Source organism: Coregonus lavaretus (assembly GCF_964263955.1).
Source record: "Coregonus lavaretus genome assembly, chromosome: 3".
NCBI lineage: Eukaryota > Metazoa > Chordata > Actinopteri > Salmoniformes > Salmonidae > Coregonus > Coregonus lavaretus.
The window spans coordinates 70,217,685-70,234,492 of record NC_139990.1 but is presented as its reverse complement, the minus strand read 5'-3'; the positions used below and the strand labels follow the sequence as shown (position 1 = coordinate 70,234,492).

General features: G+C 44.8%; 2 protein-coding genes across 2 annotated transcripts in view; both read right to left on the bottom strand.

Annotated features, from left to right (window-relative positions):
* Positions 1 to 8,746: 8,746 nt before the first annotated feature.
* On the bottom strand, positions 8,747 to 15,223 carry LOC311118208 (teashirt homolog 1-like; the record flags this gene model as incomplete). Its single annotated transcript, XM_084157602.1, has 2 exons — positions 8,747 to 13,497; positions 15,220 to 15,223. 2 exons carry the CDS (start codon positions 15,221 to 15,223, stop codon positions 10,001 to 10,003), a joined length of 3,501 nt encoding a protein of 1,166 aa, XP_084013728.1. The 3' UTR covers positions 8,747 to 10,000.
* Positions 15,224 to 15,857: 634 nt separating this feature from the next.
* LOC311118197 (zinc finger protein 407-like) overlaps positions 15,858 to 16,808 on the bottom strand; it is a gene marked incomplete at its 3' end in the record, with an annotated part of 132,749 nt that continues 131,798 nt past the window's right edge. Inside the window, exon 6 of the mRNA XM_084157601.1 lies at positions 15,858 to 15,988. Within this exon, the coding sequence (XP_084013727.1) occupies positions 15,858 to 15,988 (131 nt within the window). The remainder of the gene's footprint in view (positions 15,989 to 16,808) is intronic.

Here is a 16,808-nt window from a genome sequence, read left to right as displayed (position 1 = left end):
GTACATAGTCGTTTATTTTTATAAACACTTACAAAATAACAAAATCCAACAGAACGTGAAGTTCATCATGAACATCAAACAAGCCAAACAGAAACAAGATCCCACAACTAAGGTAGGCAACATGGCTGCCTAAGTATGATCCCCAATCAGAGACAACGACCGACAGCTGCCTCTGATTGGGAACCACACCTGGCCAACATAGAAATATATAAATTAGATTTCACACCCTGACCAATCCAACTAGAGATCTCAATGTCAGGGCGTGACACTATGACCCCTCCACTTAGCTAGATTTGGCTGGGGGTGGTTATAGTTTTGTCTGGGTAAGCATAATCTAATAAATATAAAATAGTTATACAATATTTGTATCTAGACACTTTCAAAGTCGATTAGGATATAGGCCAAGGACTAGATAAAGTTCCTCATTGTAGGCTACTACTTTTACCACTTTTAGTCTTGAAATCTTTGGTTGTTTACTACACTACCTTATTCACTCTGTTTAGCACATGGCCTCACATGTGAATCCTTAAAGAGATGGGTGGGGCTAAGGCTTAAGAGGGTGTGAAAGATGCAGAATAGGTGTCAACAAAGAAGAGCTCTCCAGTAGGTCTACCAAAATATTCAAGGAACATTTTCTCAAAAGTGGGGTTACAAGTTTATCAACTTTCAACTGCAGTATGATATACCATTTTGTAGCTCTGAGTCTCTACTTTTATCCAATGTAAAAAACACTATTTCAAATGTTGCTACATAAGAACGAATCGCGGCGGTCGGTCACATTTAACTAAATCAAACTGTCAAAATTATTTGAAAAGGAAAAGAAAACATAAATATCTTCTTCTGTATTGCAATTATATTTAAAGAAAGAAAGACATATCACAGTTTTTCTCATTCCTGTACAAGCATTTTTTGGAACGAAGTTGTCGATTTTAGACTCCACAAGACACAAAACGTTGTGGCCTTTCGCAAAACAGTAAATGCATTTTCAAAATGTAGATGCCTTCTCAAAACATAAATAAATTTATTAAAACTATATTATACCGTCAAAATTGCAAATACAGTCATTAAAAGAACACGACTGCCTGCAAAAATATTAATGCAACCATACTTATTGTCACGACTTCCTCCGAAGCTGCCTCCTCTCCTTGTTCGGGCAGGCTTCGGCGTTCGTCGTCACCGGCCTTCTAGCTACTGCCGCATCAAATCTCATCATTCCATTTGTTTTGTCTTGTTTATCACACACACCTGGTTCATATCCCCTCATCAGTACCTGTATAAGTGTTCCCTCTGCCCCCTTGTCCTTGTGGGTGACTGTTTAATGTGAGGAGAGAGTAGCTCAGTTGAGCTACGTGTATTTTGTATTGCCGGGGTATATTTTCCCATCACACTTATCTCTTGAGTCCAAGCAGACAAAACAGAAAGTTAGTCGTTCTTGTAAAAATCCCAGTAGATCAATACATGGCTCTATAATGGGAAGGTCACAATGTTAGAGATGACTTAGAAGTAACCAAAGTTTATTCTCTGCATCTCTTTTTAGATTTAGTCTAGTCTTAGTGATTATGAGTAAAATATCATTAGGTCTTAGTCACATTTTTGTAATTTGAATAATGATTTAGTCTAGTTATTGTCAAAATGACGAAAACAGTGGGGCATTTTAGTAAACTAAATGCCCTTTCATTTTAGTCACATTTTAGTCACATCACATTTGTATTGCCTCATTAACCTATAGTAAACATAAATCACTGACTTCCAAACATACATAGCTTTGTCCTACCAACACATTTTTCTGCATAACACCCTATTCTCTTCCCAACAGCAGAAACATGACAAACATACAGAAGAATATATAGAATAATTATCTGGCCATGTAAATTCCTAATTCAGAATACATAGATACTGCACATTAAATACAAAACAAACAAGACACACACAAGCACAGAGAGAGAGAGAGAGAGAGAGAGAGAGAGAGAGAGAGAGAGAGAGAGAGAGAGAGAGAGAGAGAGAGAGAGAGAGAGTAGCACGATCACCAGATGGTGCTGCAAAGTGTTGGCAAAGTAGTATGGGTTGGACCTCCGTCACTCGGTTGCGTCATTGCCATTGCTATCAACGTTCCACAGACGCCGCAGCCACATTGGCGTCCAAAAGTAGAACAGGGGCTAATGACTTTGAACGGGAGCTAATGACTGTTTCGCCCAGTGATGTAGTCGAGTCACTAAACCTCCAGTCCGAATCGAGTCCTAAGTCCCCTGGCTTAAGTTCGAGTCCAAGTCCGAGTCACCAATGGTCGAGTCCTGGTCCAAGTGCCCAAGTCTGAGTCAATGGGTCCACGTTAGCTCAAAATAAATTGATTCACCTAGTCAGATATAGTGTAGTTGCAAGAGGAATTGAATCAATAAATTGTTTGCTATCCCCTTTCCATTCTTTCTGTGCCACCAAATGTTTGCATATAGGCTACTGGTAATGTTACAAAGGCCACGTTCAGTTGCAAAATGTTCTCAAACATTGCTGATAGAAATTCCATGAATAGAGCCAACGTTATTCCTTATTCAACATGTCAGAGAGGCATGTTTGTTCTACCTAGCATATTTCTATCTGAACGTTCCAAAACGTTGCATCCTGCTGAATGCACCCCAGGTTGTTAGCCATAGAAAGAAAAAAATGTAGCACTGGTGTTATGGGTCACATCATTTGAACTAAGGGTTAGAATCAAGCCATTTTCTCTGAGAAAAAGAGGGAGAATTGACTAGGTTGGCTACAACCTGGCTATGAAATGCATTGGGGAAAGTGGGAGGACTACAAATTCAAAGACAGCCTACTTTTTATACTCAAGGGAGAGAAAAACAGAGCTAGACTGTTGTTTTACTGTTACACTCAATGCTGCTATTGTTTTTTATATCGTCAAGCAGCTTGTGTTTCTTATCCAGGCAATGGGTAGTTCACTACTGCAGAAGGCTGGTGGTGACTGGTTAGCTACAGGGAAGCAAGAGAGTTGCCTGCGCAAAGGGTAGCTAACTAGAAGGCTGGTGGTGACTAGTTAGCTACAGGGAAGCAAGAGAGTTGCCTGCGCAAAGGGTAGCTAACTAGAAGGCTGGTGGTGACTGGTTAGCTACAGGGAAGCAAGAGAGTCGCCTGCGCAAAGGGTAGCTAACTAGAAGGCTGGTGGTGACTGGTTAGCTACAGGGAAGCAAGAGAGTCGCCTGCGCAAAGGGTAGCTAACTAGAAGGCTGGTGGTGACTGGTTAGCTACAGGAAAGCAAGAGAGTCGCCTGCGCAAAGGGTAGCTAACTAGAAGGCTGGTGGTGACTGGTTAGCTACAGGGAAGCAAGAGAGTCGCCTGCGCAAAGGGTAGCTAACTAGAAGGCTGGTGGTGACTGGTTAGCTACAGGGAAGCAAGAGAGTCATCTGTGCAATGAGTACAATCGGAGGTGGAGCTGGAGCGGTGCCTTTCTGCCTGCCCACGCTCATCTCTTGCTCCCCGCAGCTCACCAGCTGATGTAGGCTGTATGTGACGGGTGTGGCGAGTCCTTCCACTGCTGAACACAACTGCGCTGCACATTTGTACTGCTAATATTATTTGTGCTTGTCACTGAAAAGCTCTCAATCTCTCCTCTCTCCAAAAAACTATTGTCCAGTCCATTTACTAGTCAGATTTTAGTCACAAGCTAAGTTTCCATCCAATTGGCAACAGATTTACATGCGAATATTCAAAAATCTGCATAAAGAAAATATGCACATTTCCCACCAGTGGTGTTTCCACGCAACGGAGCTGTTGCTGATAAATACATAGTGCACACAAAATGTACCTTTTCGCTTAAGTTGTCATGTACTGAATACAAAAAAAAAATCAATGTGTTTCCCATTACATTTTCAACTCTGCCGATGAATAGCAAATGTGCCTACTCTGGTCTTGGCACGTGCGCTCTAGCCAACAGCTCGCTGATACAGTACGGGTAGGCTGTGCTGGGAGGCTAGTCTACATGATGAGATTATTATGGATAAGAGCGAGAATATTTGTATTGGTCAATCCGCAGACAAGCATCGATCATCATGTCACAACGTTACCTGCATTGGGGCAGGTAACGTTCTCCTGGCATCCGTTCTCCTGGCATGGTGAAGCATGATTCATAATTCCAGAGAACGCGTTTCCACTGCTCCAGAGTCCAATGGCAGCGAGCTTTACACCACTCCAGCGGACGCTTGGCATTGCGCATGGTGATCTAAGGGTTGTGTGCGGCTGCTCGGCCATGGAAACCCATTTCATGAAGCTGACGACGAACAGTTCAACTGCTGACGTTGCTTCCAGAAGATTTTTACGCATTATGCTCTTCAGCACTCGGCGGTCCTGTTCTGTGAGTTTGTGTGGCCTACCACCTCGCGGCTGAGCCATTGTTGGTCGTAGACTTTTTACTTCACAACAGTACTTACAGTTGACCGGGGCAGCTCTAGCAGGGCAGAAATTTGACGAACTGACTTGTTGGAAAGGTAGCATCCCATGACAGTGCCACGTTGAAAGTCACTGAGCTCTTCAGTAAGGCCATTCTACTGCCAATGTTTGTCTATGGAGATTGCATGGCGATGTGCTCAATTTTAAACACCTGTCAGCAACAGGTGTGGCTGAAATAGCTGAATCCACTAATTTGAAGAGGTGTCCACATACTTTTGTGTATATATAGTGTAGCTGAATTTGTCCAATAGAAACTCTTGTTTTCAACTGTTGGACTAATGATTACACCCTAGATCAGCTAGCTAGATGCAGGCAAGAGTGTGCAAGGCGGTACTGAACATGTCAATGTCTGTCACCTTGATTACTCAAATTTCTCTCGACCTGTGCACCTACGTTATAAACTTTAATTCATAGGTTAGGTTGTAGCAACCTCATGATGGGTATAGGGGAAATTCGAGTATTATCTAGTAGCCTAAACCTATCGATGTTACATTGAGCTGGGTGAATGGAATATGAATGACAGTCATCCAACACGCTGTAATAGAAATAAGGCCATGCTCATTAAAAAAAAGATTGTCCTCCCTCATCTTAATAAACGGCACCGACCACCACTGTATGACACTGATGGGGTGATTTAGAATTCTGTGCAGTAGTATTTGCTGATTGCCAGAAACAGTGAACACAATTGCACACATTTCTCTTCTGATGAAAAACAATGTGTAAATATTCTGTGAACAAAACACGTAACAGTGAATTTTGTATTCACAGATTACATTTGTATTTAAAGTATTGCAAAAGGTTGTCTAAGGCAAGAACATGATCAAATGATTTGAGCATTTGATCATTTACTGTTCTGCTATAGATACACTACGTTTCAACACAGATCCAAAAATTGCTTGTACGCGATTGAGAAAGACTGTAATAAAAAAACAACACAACAACTTCCCTTATGAGAAAGTAACCTGCAGTCAGGCAGTATGGAGAGATGTTAGAGGAGGGGAGGATGTTTAATAAAACCACATACCTCATCCCCAAGATGGAGAAACATTTCATCTTCAGCATTTTGTCTGGGTATGTGATGGATGAAGGGGCTTGGCGGTACTCACCTGCAGTCCTCATCCAGGCAGGCTAAGAGATCATAACTAAAGACATGGCAGACAAAGATTATCTCCAACATCTGTTATAGCTGCATGTGTCAGCCACCATCATTCTGCAAAGACAACTTTGTCACATCTCCCTCCTACGCCAACATAACCTTGCTTTGATAAAAGGCCCCTGGCCGGCCATCTAAAACAACTGCACTATTTCTGACACTAATATGGCATTTTACAAGGGCGCCTCAGTGGCAACCTGCAGATATCAATTACATCCAGCTGAAGGAAGCAGTGTGACTGCAACATGACGGACTCCATTGAGTTACAACACCATGAAACACCAGGGAGAGTGTTCAGGGTGAATCAATGATACAGAAGACTGATCAGCAGCACAGAAAACAATGGCTCTGCATGGAAACTCAACTAGAGAGTGAAATGTACAACTATTTCTGTGGTGCGCTGTATTCAAATTGAAGCAGGTGAAGCAAATGTTAGATCAACATAGAATTTGGCAATGGATTGAGAAAAGGAAACAGAATTGTTTAGCCATCTTTCTAGTTACACAAACACACGTCGATAACTACCAAATACAACGTTGACAATAGCTGCTCATATCAGGAGACAAACAGATTGTCCCCGTGTTCATTTCAGATGTGGTACAAAGTCGCCTTTTGTCTGTGTTAGTTTTGTTCTGCTTATACTGTCAGGCATTGTTTTGCTGGGTTTGTGGTATTTTGAGGGGGTATTAAAGAGTACGTTGGAGTTCAAGGCTTTAAGCGCCCGGTGGTGGGATCTTCTGCTGCTGCTTGTCTTTGTTTAAGGGGGAGTAACTCTGATCTATCTGCCTGCCGGTAACCGGTAACATATTCACCGGTAAGACAGTCTATAGACACACGGACCAAAAAGGCACTTGTTTTCTTATCATACAACTGTGGGCATAGAGGTGTGTGTGTGTGTGTGTGTGTGTGTGTGTGTGTGCGTGTGTGCCTGTGAGTGTGTGTGTGTTTGTGCATTTGTGTGTGTGTTCGTGCATGCGTGTGTGTGTTTGTGCGTGTGTGCGTGTGTGTGTACGCAATGTGCAGAATACAAACCCAGAGGCAGAGCTTAGTTTTATAATACACCTTGAAGGGGATTTAATGCTCCTGTGAGGGATCAGATGCAGAGTCATACAGGATATGGAAACATGGCAACACACACACTTCCTCATGTATTTGAACTCTTGAGATCTGATAGAGCTCAGGAGTGACTAATGTTACATACACCTTTACATTTAGGGAACATTTCCCTATACTATATAGGCTACAGTAGGTTCTTATTTGTAGCGATTGTTCTTCTTTCATATTTTGTTACAGTAGGAGCAGCAGAGAAGTTGATATGTTCACCTCCACATAATGTTACAAGCCCAGGTAATATTTAGTTATTCTGTCTGTGCCCCTTCTCTACACCCACTTATGTCTGCTGCTCCTGTACATAATGGACTGATCCCTGGGAGGAAGTCGGCATTTACTAATACAAAACCTCGAGGAAATCCCTACGAATCCTCAGGGCGCATGTTTCTGCGCGCCGAAAACACAAAAGCTATGCAAATCTGCCCAGACTGTGTTTATCTACCCTCGGTTTCCGTTTGCACCGCGGGAACCAGCATTGTGCCCTGCGCTGCGATTATCGCATGTAATTTACATAGAATATGCACAGGAAACAGTGTGCTGATCTCTAACAAAGCAGGGAGAGAGTCTCTATCTGCTCAACAGACAGCGATCTGACGGCAGAGCAAAATTACAGGTTTTGCTGTAAGGTATTAAACTGACAAACCTACAAGGTTTTTCCTTTTTTATTTATTGTGTGCATTGAACGGTATCTCTTCAAAGTGTTCCTTGTTTATCTGCTCTGTTTGTTTTATAACCCAACTCCCCAAAACCCCTTCCAGGAAAACTGCATCCTAATCTTCACTCTCTGTGTTTCCTTTGTCACCGAATCCATGTAGCACATACTAAGGTACAGCTGGATCAAAAAGGTGTATAATTTTCACAAAGACTCTACTTATTTGTGTGTGTGTGTGTGTGTGTGTGTGTGTGTGTGTGTGTGTGCGTGACAGTGATAGGCAGAGCACACTCTGCCAATACAACACGTCATGAGAATGTAAGTAATAATACTGTTGTACCTCTCTGCTGATACAAAGTCTAGTTAGTACCCAGTCTGAAATCTGAGACCTGAGGGAGAGATGAGAGATCAAATTCTTGATGGTGCCGTTTCTCTACAGCTGCTAGAGGAGACTGTTAAACTACAGCAAAGCTCAAACAAAGGTCACTTCCCACTGGGCACAGATGTCAATTAAACATCTATTCCACGTTGGTTCAACGTAATTTCATTTAAATTACATGGAAACAACGTTGATTCAACCACTGTGTGCCCAGTGGGTTGATACTATGATTAATCTTTCTGTCCCTGATCTATTGCATTAACTCTTGTAAGAGTTGGCTGTGTGACATTATCAAGAGAAACTCATACAATAGTATAGTTTCAGTCCAAAATACTCATTGCGTAACATCTTAATTGTGTTATTTATTGAGTTGCTCAGTGTCGACAGTCAGCAGTCTGGATCAAATGGAACAGACACCCATCTGACTCATTTCCAGGAAGACAGGCACAAGCACATTCATTCCCATCATGAAGACAACACTGATTCTTTCAGTGCAGGCACTCCAAAGGCCAGTCACAAGCCTAGCATGGGGCTCACAGCACAATAAACACCCTTACGGCTTATTATCACCATCATCATCATCATTATATGATGATGCTCAGTCATCAGTCCGTGGTATGACACTAGTTTTTTTAATAGACTTTTATCGTTTTTTTAGACATTTTTATGTGTATCAATGAAGAAAGAAAGCGAATGTTATTTTGTGTGTACTGTACACGTAATATATCATTTTATGTGATATGTTATAATATAATGTTGCACCTTATATAACCTTGTAAACACAGAACGTTGTGCAAGGTGAGTATGTAGTTACAGTATTTCATCTGAGCACCTATAAGTGTGTTATTTATTTTCTTCACCAGAATATAGTAACCACAGAGAACTATCGAAGGTAGCTCCAGTCTTTTCACTGTGTCTATGTACTTACACGCAAAAAGAACACACAATCACAAATGCATGAATGTTAACAAGAACTGCTTTGAGATTTATTTTACAATTGAGAAAAAACTAAATGAAACAAACTAATCGGTGCTAGAAATATTTTTTTTTACAATATCATTGATAAAACATTGAAATGTATAGTCATTGTGCATCGCTTAATTCTTTTTTCACACCATATCATGCATCAAATTGGATGCAAGTATAATTAAAATCATTTCTGTAAACCAAGCCAAAGAAGCTAAATTCATATTTCATAAAAAATGACATTTTTGTGGATCTACAGTATATATCTATATACACACATTTTTTTATTATTATTATTATTTTTTTTTATATAAAATGATTATATAAAAGTTAAAGAATGCACACACCTTTAAGTACAAATAATGTTGAGCTGTTGCAAATGGCAAGATATGCCTTATGGAGCTTGACATTTCACTGCGAGTCATTTACATGTAAAGGACAGTTCTTTTTATGGTTGAATTCAAAGCGGCAAAATTTAAAAAGAGGAACTTGTAACAAACCATACAATTGGAAAATTACTATAAGTGATACTTCACATAAAAAAAAAAAAATTTGGAGCAAACTTGCATACTGTACGGCCATTCATTTTCACTGATTGATATGTAACCGGAAGCAGCATTTCAATTACTTCGAATGTTTACATGATCTGTTTATTTTTTATAATACACTGACAGATTTCTGAGCAGGCCATTCATTATCAAATATGTTGCAGTGTGACAAGAACCGAGAGAAGAAATAATTTATCTTTCCAATTAAACAGATTTTGACAAATGCAGAATATCTTAAAACATGTTCTCTTTACAAATAAAATGTTAAACGTCTATAAGGTGCTACTTCAGTCTTTCAAGGGGTTCTTCCATTCTTTTGGTGTGTACAATGAATTTTCACCTTCTTCATATCAAGTATTGTACAGTTTTCTTTTCCCCCTAATTCATTTTCCGGTCACCACTTTAGTCACCATTGAAACAGTAGTAGTTTTTTCTGTCATGAAAATATGAAAGAAAACTTGTGTTTAACCTTGGTTCACTAAAATACATGCACAGATCAGACAAATAGCATATAAATACATTACAAAATAAGTGTTAAAAAAGCTTGGCCAAAAAAATAACAAAAATAAAAAGACATGGTCCAGTCAGGCAGTATCATAACAAAAAATAAGACTGATTTCTGGCGGCTCAGTTCGGCCCAGTGCAGTAACTGTGAACAATGTTATTTTAGTGCAATGAAATTCTGGTCAGTTACACAGCTGTCTTTCTGTCTGTTTATCTGTCTCTTCCCTCCGCTCCAGTCCCCTCTACTACTTCTCCAGCTTCTCAAGAGCAGTGACGAACACCAGGTGATCCTCTGGTGACTTGCCGTGGGTCTTGCTGAGGTGCAGTTTGACCGCGTGCTTGCTGACGAATGTCCGATTGCAAAGCCTGCACTGGTAAACTGAACCAGTGTCGTCGTCTGGCGCGGTCAGGGATGCCAGGGTGCTGCCAAAAGTCATTTTGTCTGTGATCACCTTGGAGGCAGCCTGCTGCTCCCGTAGGTGCTCATTGGACAGCTTGGACAGGTCCTTCAAGCTGAAGCCCAGGTGAGACTCCAGGTGGCCGATGTAGGCGGACGCAGTCCTGAACTGGGAGGCACAGTCACCGCAGAGGAACACAGGCTGGCAGGAGTCCATGTTCTTCAGGAACTTGGTCCCGCCAGTCCGCCGGAGCTGGTACTTGACGTTGGCCAGCCAGTGAGAGATGGTGGTCATGGAGAGGCCCGTGAACTTGCAGATGTGGACCCGCTCTTGGGGGCCGAGGTCCGTCATGGCGTAGCGGCCCTCCGGGGACTCCCGCAGGCTAGAGCAGAACTGAGCCTGGAGGATGAGGAGGTGCTGGGGATTCCAGTTGGACTGCCGCCCTTTCCTTTTCTGGACCGGGGAGAGGTCCTCCAGAGCATCCTCGAACGCACTGCCATCTGCGTCCGACTTCTCTGAGATGGATGACGGGGTGGAGGACTTGGGCGTCAGCCTGCCTGTTAGGTTCTTCACCATGTCTGAGATGTCCATCAAAGCATTCTCTCTCAGAGGTGAAGAAATGTCAGACAGAGACAGGCTGGATGTGATGGGTTTGTTACCATTTATGCTGCTGTTGCTGTTGATGACAGTGCTGCTGCTGCTGTTGCTGTTGTTGTTGCTGTTGTTGTTGCTGTTGCTGTTTTTGGACTTCCTCAGGTCCATAGGCTGGTCGTTGCTTTCGTACTGGTAGTAGCGATTGATGGGCTCGGCTTGCTTGACCTGAGTCTGGTTGAAGGCCGGTTTCTCCATCATGCTGTTGCTGATCTTGTAGAGCATGGCCAGCGGGTCGCCCGCGGGGCTGACGGGCTTGGAGGCCTTGCCCAGGTGGGTGTTCATGATTGACTGAAGTGCGCTGAGGGGGTTGATGAAAGGCCTCTCTGGTGAGTGATCGGTGATGATGCCCATGCTGTTGGTGCCGTTGTTAATGGGTGACTGGCGAGTCTCTGGGCCGTTCTTTGAATGGCTGTGGTGGTTGTCTACCAGGCTCTCTTTGGGCTCCTTCTTGCAGATCAGCTCCGACTCCACATTTCCAGGGCTGCTGTTCCTCACGAGGGGCTTCCTGACGGTGAGGTCATTGGGCGCTAAGTGGTGGTCCCTCTGCTCTTTCAGTATAGGAGATGGCGACTTGACGGAGGATGAATGCCTGTGGCGGTCCAAGCTGACCATCTTCTCCTCTTTCTCTTTCTTCACAGCAGCAGCAACAGCTTTCCCTGTGACCTTCTCCACCAGCTCTTCCATGGCAGTAACGTTGCTCCTGAGAGAGGGCGGAGATGCAGGGCTCCTGGGGGAGTGGATCACTGAGCCTGAGTCCTGGGTCACCAGGCCGCGGAGCCCGCTGTTGAACACCGGCTGGATCTGCACGCTCTGGACCGAGGAGTGCAGTGCTGCATGCTTCATGTGGCCCTGGAGCTGGTAAGCAGCATGGATGCTGGGGTAGCCACCACCCCACTGAGGTGTGCCTGTCTGGGCCTTGCTGATGGCACTGGACACAGTGTTCTCCAGGGACTTGAGGATGTCCAAACCTCCTTTAGGAGCCTCCTCCAGGTCCTCCTCTGTCAGATACTTATACGACCCAGCGTTCACCTCAGTCTTCTCACCTGGCTCTTCCATCTCCTCTTTGATCTTTTTCTCCCTGGGTTCGCTCGCCTCCATCCTCTCGTTTTCCGGTTCTCTCTTTTCATCAGAGACGCAGGAGAGTGCAGGGGAGATAGGCTGAGATTTGACACTGGGGACGGGAAGCCTGGTGGTGGTGGGTGGCAGAGGGATGGATTGGATCTTCTCCTCCACCACTGGGTCAAACACTAGCTGCTTGCCCTTTTTTGAGGCGGAGTTAGTGACCTTGAGGAAGTGGCCCGTGACCATCATGTGGGCAGTCAGCTGCTGCAGTGTATCGTGGGAGCTCCCGCACTCCATGCACTTCAGGATCTGGGCCTTGCGAGCCTCGAACTGCCAAGTGTAGCTGGCACCGTTCTGATAGCCGTAGCGGTTGTTGGGTGTGACATAGGGGTTTGTCGTGGACTTGGGGTCTTTCCCAACGTCCACTTGGGGCATGTGGCCACCGCTACCATGGACAGAGTCTGGGGAGCATGGGGATACCAGGGCATCCTGGAGGGCTCGTTTTTTGGCAGAGGGCATCAGTTTAGTGGCCAGGGCTGGCACCGGTTCTTTGAGAGGCACTTTCTGGTAATGCTTGGTCTTGATCATGTGGACGCTCAGGTCCTGCAGAGACTCAAAGGAGTGGCCGCAGTACATGCACTTGAGCACCTTCTGAGCGTCCTCTTTGCCCTCCATCTCCATCAGGGAGCGCTTGCGGGGCTTTGACCAGCGCTTGCCCCGCTCTTCCTCCCTGTCCTTGTTGTCGTCGCGGTAGTGGCCCGACTCGTTCATGTGGACCGTGAGCCCCACCAGCGTGTCGTAGGCGCCGCTGCAGTCTTTGCAGCGGAACTTGCTGGCGCCGGTGAAGACTGAGCCATAGAGCTTGTTGTTCTGGCGGTAGAGCTGGACCGTGCTGAACAGGCTGGGCTCAGGCAGCAGTTGGTAAGGGGTATGCTGGAGGGTCTTAGCCAAGGCTGCCTGGTGCCAGTCATAGGCCACAGCCCCACCGTTACTAGCACCACCACCACAGCTGCCACCACCGCCACTGCTGGTGCCACTGTTGCTACTGATGGAGGTAGCTGCGGTGCCATTAGAGCTGCCACTGCCACTGCTTGTGTGGTGGTTGGCGGTGGCGGTACTTCTTCTCCCATTGTGGTGGTGGCTGCTAGAGTTGCTGTTCTCATTGTGGTTGTTGTTGTGTGTGGTGGTAGTGGTGGGGTTGATGGCGGTTGGGATGGCGCCAACAGTAGCCGGCGTGGCTTTCATGATGTCCATGGCAATGCTGGACCAGGAGGCATCTGAGATCAGGTTTGCATAGACAGCTTTCATCTGAGCCAGGCTGTCCCTCAGGGAGAGGCCATTGTTCGGGCCAGAGGGGAGGGGGGCTTCCTCCCTCTCATGGCCATCCCTGGAGGAGGTGCTCTTGAAGTCTGTGAGCCGGTCGCTGGCATCGCTGAGTGGGGAGCCGTAGCCAGCATCTGGGTTGGTGCCGTTGCTGAGCGGAGAGGCCCGGTAGCTGGGCGGCTGGCCTCCATCCTCTTCCTCGTTGCAAAGGTACGCAGTGTCCTCCCCATTCAGTGACAGCCCGTCATCCTGCAGGTGTTCCTCATCGACTGCTCCTGCCTTAAACTCGTCCTCTGGTGAGTAAGCTGGAAGAGAGAGAGATAGAGAAAAGGGAAAAAGGAGGTCAGCAAAGTGAAATAAAAGATTTACAATGCACTAACAGGACCACTGACAAAACATTGTGATGAATAATCTGTGGCAGGAAATAAGGGCTTTTATCTGTGTGCGTGCGTGCGTCTTTGAGTGTCAGTGGTGAAAAAATCTAGTTTCCTAGAGAAAAAAAGACACATAAATCCTGACATTTTCCTTCTTTACTCCCTATTTCATTGTCCATACCTCCTGTTCCCTAGGATATCACTAACTGCTTGGCCTTGTTAGCCAGCTGCTTGACTCTCCTCCTCTCCTTCTCCCCCATGGCTTATCTCTACACCCAATCATTTACACACACACAGTGAACTTCATTTTATTTAGTAATTCACATGGTGAGCTTACGCAACCGATCAGGAGGGAGGGAAACAAAACACTAATTCTGGGATGTTGCAGCATCTCCTTCACCCACACTCATGTACCAAAGGCCACTCTCACTGAGTTAATAAATACAATTATATTAAATACCAGACAGTAATAAAAAACTAGAACTGTCAAGTCATCTCTACAATGTCAAATAGGGGAGTGACACTCCTTGACTTTCTCTGTTATGTTTGACAGCTTAATGAGAGGTGGAAGTGGATATGGGTCATACAATACATGGTGTTCTGTATTATTGTCCTTGACACATACAGTGTGTAAACAACTAATCATAAAAAAACACAGGGGATGAAATTAAAGAATGCACAGGATAGAGTGGAGAAAAAATGTAAACATAATGTAACAGGTACGAGAGAGAGAGAGAGCAAGGGAGAGAGAGTAAGGGAAAGAGTAAGGGAAATATTGCGAGCAAGTAGAAACATAGGAGAGACAGGAAGCAGGGGAGAGCTGGCGAGCAAGAGAGCCAGGGAGAGGTGTGGGGAGAGAAAGAGAGAGTAAAAAGAGGTGGAGGGAAGGGAGAGAGACGAAGCGAGGGAGGGAGACAGAAAAGACGGCCCCCTCAGTTCTCCCTTTATCTCCTTCCTCCATGGTGAGATGTGTGTCCTAGATGCCAGTAACAGTCTCTCCTGATGAAACAGATGTGCTGTCAGCTTCAAACAGCACGCTAACCTGTCATATCATAATCTAAGTGGACATAATACCTGATATATGTACACTGGCACCATTTACTGCTGCCTGAGAGGAGATGGGAGGGAAAAAAGGCGAGCAGCTGCATACAGAAGTGTGTGTGTGTTTGTGTGTGTGTGCCCGCATTGGTGTATGCTATTCGCATGTTCTCATACATGTTTGTTTTAACACAGTAGCTTTCGACATAAAAGGCCCTAACGTTGTCTATAGGTTTGTATTTTTTGTCTGTAACTGATATGCCCTTCTCTCCAAAACGAGCCACATACTGTATTCTCCTCATTCTCTTGATTCCTGACAGGATTTGGAGGGAAACGAGCGCAGCACAGGAGAACCTGGCTGTGTTTCAATCCCACTGACAGACAGAAGCTGAGACAGTTCCTAAAACTCAGAAAATCCCTAAAACAGCAGATTAGCATTAGCTATATACTGTACAAACTCTAACTGTAAGACGTTTCCCCGTTATTATGCCAGCCTTCCCCTCACCAACGGCCAACCTGTGCTTGAAAAGAAAGAGGACTATGAAATCATACAGTAAAATGGCTATTCAGTCATCACTAGCCTCTGATTGGTTCCAGTGAACCCATGTGAATTACCCATGTGAATAACTATGTCCACATCATCGGTGCCAAAAACGGCATTTTGGCAGCTCCACAAATCTACGGAATGAAAGGGAGAATGGAACGGAAGAAAAATATCTGTGAGTGAATGACAAAATACAGGCCGAGGCAGGGAGGGGAGGGGCAGGGAATGGTGAACGACAAGACGTGAAGGAAACCCTTTTACGATAGCTGTCAATCAATGCTTATCCCCTCATGTTGTCATGGAAACAACAAAGAGAGGGAAATCAAAGCCTGCAGACAAAAGAACGGCATAAAACATCTGTAAAATCACAGGTTGGAAAGTGGAAGGCTTCAGAAACCATGAATATGGGATCTTATGATGAAACATATCTAAAAATTAGGCCTAGGTAGAGAATTACAAAACATAAAATCTACATATTTTGACACAGTGATTAAATCGCAAGCAGATAACAACGCCAACACATTTTAAAAAACTAAACATAAATAGAACAGCTTTATCAGTTCAGCCATTCATGAAAGCCGATCGAACACAACGACTCAAAATCCGACTGGTGACCAAATCACGCCTCCTCAATGTGTCCTAGACCTAGACACACATATGAGGAGAGACGGGAGCGAGGGGAGGGGTTTGGCGTGCCGTCCCCGGTGGTTTAGCTTGCCGAGCGGGTGATGGCTGTGAGCAGGGCCATCTGCACGGGCGTAAAGGCGCCTGTCACTTCTGCTGCGGGACGCCTCGCCATCAAGGGGACAGGTGGTGCTGCGGCCAGGATGTGTCCGAGGCCTGTGCTGTCACAAACGGCCGGGATCAAGCCACACCATGTCACCGCAACACACACACTAAACGCCACTCCATTTCTGGGCACCACACACACACACTAAACATCATTAACACCACGGAAGATCTACATTGTTTTGAAGAAAGTGGTTAGTGGATAGTTCATCTATATTATGAGCAACGAAACTACAGTATCAATAGCACTATCAGTAACATGGCAACTGCGTGTCTGTGGACTTGTAACAGGGAAGCTTTAACTGTTACCAAACAAAGTCAACCCTAGTTTCGTCTCACATTAGGGAGTTTCCAGATGTGTGTAGTCTTGTTGGAGAGTGGATAGACAGACAGAGAGACAGACAGACAGAGACACAGGGGTTTAGACAGTGTTATGATTAATGAGTCTAGGATGACTGTGTTCCTTTTCACTCTGTACTGTCTCAAAATAATGTTAAGGCTGGAGGTGACACACACTATTCTGTTTAATTTGATTTGGGGAATAATAACAAATCAAATGTAATCACATGCATATCTGTGTTTTAGCAGAGTAGGCTCAGCGTCCTATAATTTCTTCTCAAACTTTGGCATCTCGGTCTGGCCCTTCCATTTTGTGTTTTAGTTGTCTTTGCCGAAATCTGCTAGTTGTTAAATCAATAAAACTCTCTGTCAGGCCGGCGGTGCCTCACCATTTGGCTGCTGTCAAACCCAAACAAAACAGATAAGAAAAGCAGAAAGGTGATGAAACGAGAGAGGGAGCGAGAGGGAGGGAGAGAACGGGGGATGAGACCAGTCAGTTACTCCGCCATCCGACCCCCTCTCCAGTCCCCAA